The 9891-nt window shown below is 37.4% G+C and overlaps 1 protein-coding gene across 2 annotated transcripts; it reads left to right on the top strand.

The window, feature by feature from the left end:
* Window positions 1–6432: 6432 nt before the first annotated feature.
* LOC121256546 (protein RICE SALT SENSITIVE 3-like) lies at window positions 6433–8605 on the top strand. Of its 2 annotated transcripts, XM_041157385.1 has the most exons (7): window positions 6433–6716; window positions 6859–6909; window positions 7007–7183; window positions 7301–7406; window positions 7545–7586; window positions 7665–7721; window positions 7858–8605. In XM_041157385.1, exons 1-7 carry the CDS (start codon window positions 6580–6582, stop codon window positions 8353–8355), a joined length of 1068 nt encoding a protein of 355 aa, XP_041013319.1. In that variant the 5' UTR covers window positions 6433–6579; the 3' UTR covers window positions 8356–8605. The 2 variants fall into 2 exon arrangements, with proteins under 2 accessions (XP_041013319.1, XP_041013320.1); XM_041157386.1 differs by lacking the exons at window positions 7545–7586; window positions 7665–7721.
* The last annotated feature ends 1286 nt before the right edge of the window (window positions 8606–9891 follow it).

Below are 9891 nucleotides of genomic sequence, written 5' to 3'. Positions count from 1 at the left end.
TTGTCTAAAAAAATCAAAGTCTTTCTTTCGGATGGAGGTGGTGAGTTCATTTCCAACAGATTCAATCATTTCCTTGAATCAAATGGCATTATACGTAGACTATCATGTCCCTACACTGCCCAATAGAATGGTTTAGCAGAAATGAAGCATAAACACATAGTAGAAACTGGTATGGCCTTGATTTATCAGTCCAAGCTACCTTTAGACTACTGGGTTGATGCTTTCAATACTATTGTATACCTTATCAATCATTTTCCCAATGCAGTCTTGAAACTTTAATCTCCTTACTTCAAACTACTTCACAAGCAACCTGACTATACCTCTCTTAAAGTTTTTGGGTGTGCCTGTTTTCCTCTCATCCGACCATACAATCATCATAAGCTAATGTTTACATCCAAAAAGTGTATATTTTTAGGCTACTATTCCAACTATAGAGGGTATAGATATCTTGATCCTGCCACCCAAAAAATCATTCTTAGCAGACATGTTTTTTATGAAGGCTCATTCCCAGCTCAAGATTGGTTTTCATCTTCTACCAGGCCCTCTCAGCAGCCTCTAGTTCACCAACAGAAAACTCTTCACAAGTGGTGACTCTCAATCCATATCTTTCTCAAGAATCTACTTTTTCTAGTCCTATAGAACCTAGTACCAATTCCCCTGCAAGTTCCAGCTCTGTTGACACTAGAAACGAACTTCCTGAGTCTAACCTTCCAAATGAACCTAATGACCTTCCAAATGATTCTGACCTTCCTATTATAGAGTCACCATCCAATGACCAGAATCAAGTACCTAGTCACACCAATCATTCACAAGTAGAAGCTCTTGCATCATCCTCACAAAATGTCCAGACCTCACATCCAATGGTCTACATGGAGCAACCCACGAGATTTATTGACAAAAAACATCCCACGCATGTTTGTAAGCTGCAAAGGACAATCTATGGGCTAAAACAAGCCCTTTGAGCCTGATTTAACAAGCTAGCAAGCACTCTTCTTGGCCTCAGGTTTGTTGAATCTACAGTTGACTATTCTCTTTTCATTTTTCACAAGTTAGTATCCACTTGTTCTTCTTAATCTATGTTGATGATATAATTGTTACTGAGAATAGTCTATCTGCCATTACATTAGTTCTTGTTTCATGTCTAAAGCAAAGCTTTGCCATGAAAGACCTTGGGGCTTTGCATTTCATTTTGGGCATTCAAGTTCAAAGTACAACAACAGGAATCCATCTCTCACAATCCAAGTATGTCACTGAGATACTTGATCAAGCTAGGATGGTTGGAGTCAAACCAGCAAAACCTCCACTTCTTGTTGAAACCAAGTTGTCCCAACATGATGGAGACCATTTGGATAATGCAACTGAATATAGACACTTGGTTGGAGCTTTGCAATATTTTGTGTCTTAACTAGGCCTAATATTACATTTTCTGTCAACCAATTGTGTTAATTTATACATAATCCGACCACCACTCACTGGGCAGCAGCCAAAAGAGTTCTCTGATACCTTAAAGATACCATCAATCAAGGCTTGTCCTCCAGCCAAGGTTCACTACATCTCAATGCCTACACTGACTCAAACTGGGCTGGTAATCCAGATGATCAAAGGTCAACTATAGGCTATGCCATCTTCCTTGGTCCTTATGTCATTAGCTGGACTGCCAAAAAGCAACCTGTGGTGTCAAAATCCAGCACTGAAGCTGAATATATATCTCTCTTGCTCTTGCCACAGCCAAACTCTTTTGGCTCAAGATGCTTTTCCAAGACCTTCATATTCCACTCAATAACAAACATACTCTGTGGTGTGACAACATCGAAGCCATATCCCTTGCTTCAAACCCAGTTTTTCGTGCTCGTACCAAGTATGTGGAAGTCGACTATCACTTTATTCAGGACAAAGTAGTGTAGAAGGATATTCTCATTCAATATCTTCCTACAACTCAGCAAATTGCAGATATCTTCACCAAAGGCTTAACATCTTCTCGGTTTCTTCTTTTGCGGGACAAGCTAAAGGTTTGTCTCACCCATTAGCTTGCGGGAGGATGTTAACATATATGATTCCGTCCTATTTCAATGTACCACAAATGGCAAGTTAGCTCAATCTCAAGATGACCAAGAAGGGAAGAATGATAGCACATATCAAGACTCTAGAAGGATAGTTGACTTCAATTAAATTGATCCTTAGGATGTAATGGTGTAAATCTGCTGTAAATCTGTAATTTATATTTTGCATATTCTTACATTTCATGTATATTTCCTTAACAGTGTACATAGCCTACAACTATATTAATGTGTTGGAATACAATTTTGGTCGGTGTGGAAAACCTAACTATTTTTACCATTTACTTTTCAATCATATCTATGAAGCCATGGAAGTTGATAACTAGGGCCAAACATAAAAGCAAACCATTTGTTTTTCAAATATATATGTTAGCCATATATATATAAATATATATATATATATATATATATATATGTCGGGTGAGGTTCTTAGACCAGAAGTATATTGGTTATACTTGCATCATGCATAATTCCATGACATGCATCAAGATGCATTATGCATTCATACATAAGTAAGGGAATATAAAAAATACATCGGTTGAAGACATACACTGAAGAAAATTTGATATATGTATATATATATATATATAAATATAAGTAGAAAGTCGATCACTACTATATGAGTTTTGATAGGGATCAGCCGGCACTGTAGCAGTGTGCAATTTTGCACACCCTACGTGGCAATCCCCTGTCTTTTTTTTTTTTATTCCAAACGCACCATCATCTCTCTCATTCGCTCTCTCTCATCATCTCTCTCCAGCGGCTCTCTCTCTCATCAGCTCTCTCTCTCTCTCTCATCTCGACTCTATCTCACCAGCTCTCTCTCTCTCTCATCAACTCTCTCTCTCTCATCTCAGCTCTCTCTCTCATCAGCGGCTTTCTCTCTCTCGCCGGCTCTCTCTCTCATCGTCTCTCTCTCAAATGAAATTTCAAATGAATGGGAAGACCGTGTAATGGGAAGACCGTGCGATGGGTGCCACATAAGGTGTGCAAACTGGCTAATGCCGCAACAGTAGCGGATGCGAAGACTTTTCCCTACTATATATATATATATTTACACATATATATATACACATACATACACGAAGAACAAAAGTAGTCGACGTTGGGAAATGTGGATCCCAATTAATATCGATCGATGTGAAAACAAATGAGTTTGTTATGTGGGTATGATATTTCATCACTCCAAGAAACACTGAAACTTAGAACTTCGGACATCACATATACCACCTAATCAGTAACCACTTGTAACAAAACCAGGTAACTGAGCGGTACGTAGTTTCTGTTTCGGTTTATTTAAGACAAAAACCGCAATCTAACCCTGTCTCTCATGCATATATATAAATATAAATATAAATATAATACAGTTTCAAACATTCCAAAACAATATTAAATTAGCTACAGTTGTACGTCTACCATTCTTTTGCTGATCCCCTGATCACTAGCTATAGCTACCAACTTTAATTTTTCCTAAAATATTATGCTATGTTTGTGGAGTGGTGGAGATGGAGATCGATGATCATTTGCCTGCATGCATGCTTTAATTAGTACATGCTCATGTGTTTTATCGTATGATTGTACTGATCTCTTAAATTTAAAGGCACGTATCAGCTTACAGACATACTTTTTGAACCAATTCTTTTGGTTCTTTCTTGGATTGAACATTTATATATATCAATTGGGGCATTGGGAAGGATGGGAAGAGCAGAGATTCCACTTCCAAAAAAAATGAAAAAAGGGGATGGGACATGACTAGCTAGTCAACACCTGTTGTCTTGACCAATTAAGACTCTTGTGCCATTCTTTCCTCCCATACCTCCTGATCTCAATTCCATCACAACTATAAAAATCTTGGGAGAGTTATTTGAAAATACCAAAAAACCAATATAAAATGTTCACTGCTGCTAGCTACCATGCATTACCACCATCAATAAAATCCAAACCTCTTCCAATTGTAGCTCCAAACACTTTCATTCTGCCTACGTCACCACCGTCAGATTCTGTCCCCAACTTATTCTTTTACACTTTTACTCTGCCTTAGGAAGAGAGTACAGACATGCACCATAAACATTTTCATGTAAACTAACAGACCCATTTATGATCCCCTCTTTACCTCTCTCTCACACGGCCAGAGAGACAAATGGGGTTGCTCTCAAAAGATGCCAAAGAGAGAATATTAATGAGCGGCAATGTCTGTCACAAAAAAAAAAAAAAAAAAAAAAAACACTAAAAGACGAATGCAAAAACAAAATGAAGGTGGCAAATGCCGGTGTGTACATTGAAAATAAATTCATTTATTACATTTGATAATGAGAGGACAGTTTTTGTATTATCAGACGGTCAAAGAGAGAGACTATATATATATATATGATGATCGATCTGTCAAACCTCTTGATGTCAGGGTGGGGAAATGAATGCACTAAAATTTCCTCCAGTCATCATTGAGCTCAGAGAGAGAGAGGGAGAGAGAGAGAGAGAGAGAAAGAGAGCCTCAAAACCCAAACTACATGCATGTTATATATTTAGCTCCTTTAGTTCTTCTCAAAATGAGAATTAATAAAAGTATACATTAGGTTTTATCATGTGCAGATGATTATATTGAGTGTGTAGGTTAAATGTGGTGTAAGTTTGTCAAGTATAAGATGCAGTACTACAGAAGATACGTTTAAATATCTAAATAGTGACATTAAGCTCTTAATTTTCATATCAGAAGTGCATGCTTAATTATAGAATAACCAATATTCCAATTAAGGGGGCCACAACCCCTGATCAAGATCATCCATCACTGGTTACTCAGAGATCAGATATCTGTACGTAGTAGCTAGCATCATATCGTTCCACGAACCAGAAAGAATCATGTGGTTCTTGTGCTTTAATTGGCTGCTCTTCTATTGGCACGGGGTCCTTGCTGATAGCTAGTGATACAAACTTTCCGTATGTGTGTGTCTCCATTAATCCGGCATATTCAGTATATTATCTATTTTTTTCGTCCTTTTTACAGCCAACGATATTGAATTATGGTGCACCAGGCCCTGTGCCCATAACATTATTAGCACTTTAAAACAAAATGCATTACAGTTGGACTTACACTTACACTAGAAGGCATCCATCTACAAAAATTAACTCTTTTGATTTTGTATTTAAAACGATTTTTGCTTTTTTCCTTTTCTTCTCTTCGATCTTTTTTTCTTCACTTTTACTATAGTTGCACAAACATTTAGGTGAGGTTTGAATAGTAAGATAGGATGATTTTAAATGAAAGTTAAAAGTTGAATAAAATATTGTTAAAATATTATTTTTTAATATTATTATTAATTTGAGATTTGAAAAAATTAAATTGTTTATTATATAATTTCATGTAAAAATTTAAAAAAATTAGAGTAATTGTTGAATCCAAACCTAACAAAGCTTCGGATGCATTTTTCTAATAAACCCTGCAGCAATCAGCCGCATTGGTTAGCCTAGAAACGTCAAACCTGAAACACATGTACGGTCTCTAAGTTAGCTACCTCGTAAGTCCATCAATGTTTATATACATATATATATATATGCATTTTTAGCAGATCTTTTTAGTAGCTAAATGCATGCATTTTCTATATATTAACTTCTATTCGGTTACTAATTAATTAATTAAAGCTGTTGTTTAGAACGCGACATTTTTTGGACAAGTGGATTCTAGGAAACTCTGCCACGTACGGATTTCATCCCTGGTAAAATGTTTCTCCTCTTGTCTCTTGTACGTAGGTGCAGATTTAAACATGATGATCTGGCCAAAACTGATGGCTATATTGTTTGTTCTTTATATTTGGTAGAAAAAATCAAAGCGGCAGTAAATAAGTTTTCCTAGGACTGAATAATGAATGGTGATACCTTATAAGCGTGTCAGAAATCCCATTTGTAAGAAGAAGAAAAAAAAAAAAAAAAAGAAATGAGGAAAAAAGTACAAAGGATGGAGCTGCTCATGTATATATACGGATCAAAGAAATGGATCGAGCTCATCAATACTCATGATGTAGTCTGAGAAAAAAAAAGGGTTTGGTCCTGATATTGAGAGTCGGAGGGAAGAGAAGTAGTACACCATTGAAGACTGATCTTGATTAATGGAGGTTGAAAATGAGACTGTTGGGAGTCGGCAAAGAAAAATAAAAGTCTGGAGCGTGATAAAATAAATTTGAGTGATATTCTTAAACTACAGCATCCTTAATTATATTTGTGATAACAAATCCTAAATAGTAGTTAGTGTCTTAGTGATTGAGTTGAAAAGAAAATGGTGTTACTTCAAAACGCGTACGGTATACACGTACATACACAGGGGGGGAGAGAGAGAGAGAGAGGTGGGCGGGGAGGGGTTAAAAGTCGAGCAATTTACTGGATGGTACGCGAAGGAAATAAAATTACTAGTTGGCAGGTATATATAAAGGAGTAGGATGTTTAGGTTTCTATCTCTTCTCCTTGAAGATATATAGAGATTGATAGGAGAGGAATAGAGGAAAGTGAGTATTAGTGTGAGGAGTCGCGATCGATGGAAGAACATCTCAGTTCATTAGCTGTTACTCATCTCCTTCAACACACCCTACGAAGTCTGTGCATTCATGAAAATTCTCAGTGGGTTTATGCAGTCTTCTGGAGGATCCTACCCAGAAATTACCCCCCACCCAAGTGAGCAAAAAACAAAGATTTCACCAAGAAAGAACAAAATATTTGCATGCATTCATACTCCCATATTAGTCCATTACATTTACAAACAATGATACTCCTTATTCCAGTCTTTCTAAATGTCATGCTATTGCTTTTACAACAGATGGGATGGTCAAGGAGCATACGAAAGGTCAAGAGGGAACAGAAGAAACTGGTATTTCCTTTGAGTTTCCAAGTAAAACTGGTGTATAATTAGACATTCGTAGTGCATATTCTTTGGTATCATCGTACATAATTGATTTGCCTGTCAGGATATTGGTCTGGGAAGATGGTTTCTGCAATTTTCCTGCCTCATCAGCGGCTGAGACAAATTCGGTCGATTTTCCTGGCTCATCCGTTTATGGCAACTGTGAGTTTCAACACTACCAAGGGCTGCAACCAGAGCTCTTTTTCAAGATGTCCCATGAGATCTACAACTATGGAGAAGGGTAAGCGACAACTATAAATTTTCTTAATTTATTTTCTCATGGTCTTTTGTGATTGGAATCAATTAGCCGTATACATCTCTTAGAAAGAAGGCAAGTTAATTTGGTTCCATGGAGCAGTTTGATAGGAAAAGTGGCTGCAGATCACAGTCATAAGTGGATATACAAAGAACCAAATGACCAAGAACTCAATCTCTTGTCAGCATGGCACAACTCAGCCGATTCGGTAAGCATGCTTATCCTTAGAACGGCACAAGTTTGTGATTTCATGTTATACTTAAATTAACTTATGGTTTCATGGTTCTTAAACATAAAATATGTCTTCTCCAACTGAATATGTTTGTTTTATTTTCGATTTCTATAGCACCCTAGGACATGGGAAGCCCAGTTCCAGTCCGGTATAAAGGTATTACATTAAAAACCGACAAGTCTCCGAAAATTTTAGGTAGACCTACTTTCTTGGTTTGATTCAATTATCCTGCAGACCATAGCGCTGATTGCAGTTAGAGAAGGTGTTATTCAGTTAGGAGCCATCCACAAGGTCCTCTCTCTCTCTCTCTCTCTGTTAACTGGCTTTCAGTTTTTTTAAGTTACTAAAGTACCATGTCCTTCAAGCTTTTTCCTTCTTCTTTTTTTTTTTTTTTTTTTTTTCATTTTTCGTTCTTGGTATATTGAAGGTGATTGAAGACCTAAGCTACGTAGTTCTACTAAGAAAGAAATTCAGCTACATTGAAAGCATTCCGGGCGTGCTTTTACCCCATCCATCTTCCTCCGCATTCCCCTTCAAACTCGATGGATACAGCACCCCGGAAACATGGCAGTTCCAAGGCACTCTTGCACCCCCAACTGAATTCTATGACCAATACAATCAGCCTTTGAAAATAACGCCTTCCATGAGCAGCCTCGAAGCTCTTCTCTCAAAGCTTCCCTCAGTTGTGCCGCCCACTGCACCGCCACAGTCACAGTTTATGTCATCTCAGAGGCCATTGGGATTTATTGGAATGGAAAAAGTGGCCAAGGAGGAGATTGATGAGGAAGTATATAGCCCCGAACTAGAAGTGGGTGAGAGCAGCAGTTCCATAGCGGCGGCCTATCGTCGACAACAGAATTTCCGTCAGAACCAAGATCAGAATGTAACAAGCAGCGGCCCCAACAACAATAATATTGGATTTTAAGACTGGTACCACTTGATGATTTTCTTAGATTGTTTAGGAATCAGGGGCTTGATTAATTTCTAACGCTTTTCAGCAAGCTATCTTTTTGGTTTCAGTATTGTTGTTGGGTGTCTCGACTAGGCCAGGCTTTAGCCTTCAGCTTTCCAGCTCGTTATTGTGAATGCACAACACTTAAGTCCCCCCTAGCTAGTATGATATGTAGTTGGAAGAGTCTTCCAGTTCTTTTGAATGAGCATTACATATTTCTATCTGTTCGCAAGCGCGTGCATGCATTTGTGTGTCTGTGTTTGCATGTTTTGTGTGTATGTGCACAGAGAGACAGAAGGGGATGGAGGGGAGATAGAGCTACTTAAGTACTGTGTATAACTAAAGTAGTTAGTTAAACTCTGAAGCACCTAAATAACAAAAAACTGAAACTGTTTTAGTTGGAAGAAGGGGACGTACGTACGTATACAAGAGACGAGATTCTTCTTCCCTGGCCTTTTCTTTTCTTCACTGACAAGCTGGCTAGCTAGCTATTATTATTGAAAGCAATAAATACAAATTCCTTGCAACTCATGCGAACCTGGGATAAGATTACAGTGCAAGTCCAAATCTAACTGAACATGATGCATGCTCTTCGATCGGATTCATGCCGCATACATTCCATTAACTAGCAATCTCTTTTATCTAGCTAGGTTGTTCATGAAAAAATTAAAAGAAAAGTGTGTAAAAACACATTAAGGATTGTTTCATGTTTTTTATCAGGAAAGCGATGGACTTCAAGAGATTCTTTCTCACTTATCCCACACCTTACATGAAGACACTAATACGAGTAATGCTAGTAGATACAGTTTTGTATAAGTGCAGCGCACTTTTTTTAAAAAAGAGTATGAACTATTATTAAAAAATTAATTTTTATATGAATCTCATATTTACTCATTTCTTTTAAAAAAAAGAAATATGAGACACTTACGCACTCTATAACTGTAAATATCCTAAACATAGTAAACAAACTAATGTCGGGTATTTTAAAGGCTTAAACAAAAGCATTTCAGCCGAATTTTACTCTTGCCGAGCAGAATGCACTTCTAGTAGCTGTAATCATCAAACACATTGGAAAGAGTTAAAACAGTCAGAAAATTACTATTTTTTTACATTTACTTGAGGAGCCAACAAGGTGGGGAATTCATCAAAGGCAGTGGTAGGATCCCGGGATCTGTGTACATGTATCCCTCACGTGAATAGTATTTTTTTTACTGTTTATATGAACATTAAAAACACTTTTCACGTTAGGAGTTAGGAATCCCCAGTGTCCAAACAATCATTTCTCGTACTCCGTTAATGTTCTGTCCTTCGTTTAGAGTTGTACTCTCGCCAGCCTTGCAAAGGAAAAAGAAATCAAATCTGGAAAACTGATATCACCAGAGATGGCTTAAGCGTTCATTATCCATTAAGTTATTCCGTTCCACTTCTAACGGATTTCTCCTTTCCATTCCAAAACCCCATAGCTGAGCTAGTAATACTCGTTGGCACGAGAAACAAAATAGCATACAG

This window comes from Juglans microcarpa x Juglans regia, chromosome 3D (assembly GCF_004785595.1).
Source record: "Juglans microcarpa x Juglans regia isolate MS1-56 chromosome 3D, Jm3101_v1.0, whole genome shotgun sequence".
In the NCBI taxonomy this organism is placed as follows: Eukaryota; Viridiplantae; Streptophyta; class Magnoliopsida; order Fagales; family Juglandaceae; genus Juglans; species Juglans microcarpa x Juglans regia.
This window is presented reverse-complemented; position numbering and strand designations above follow the sequence as displayed.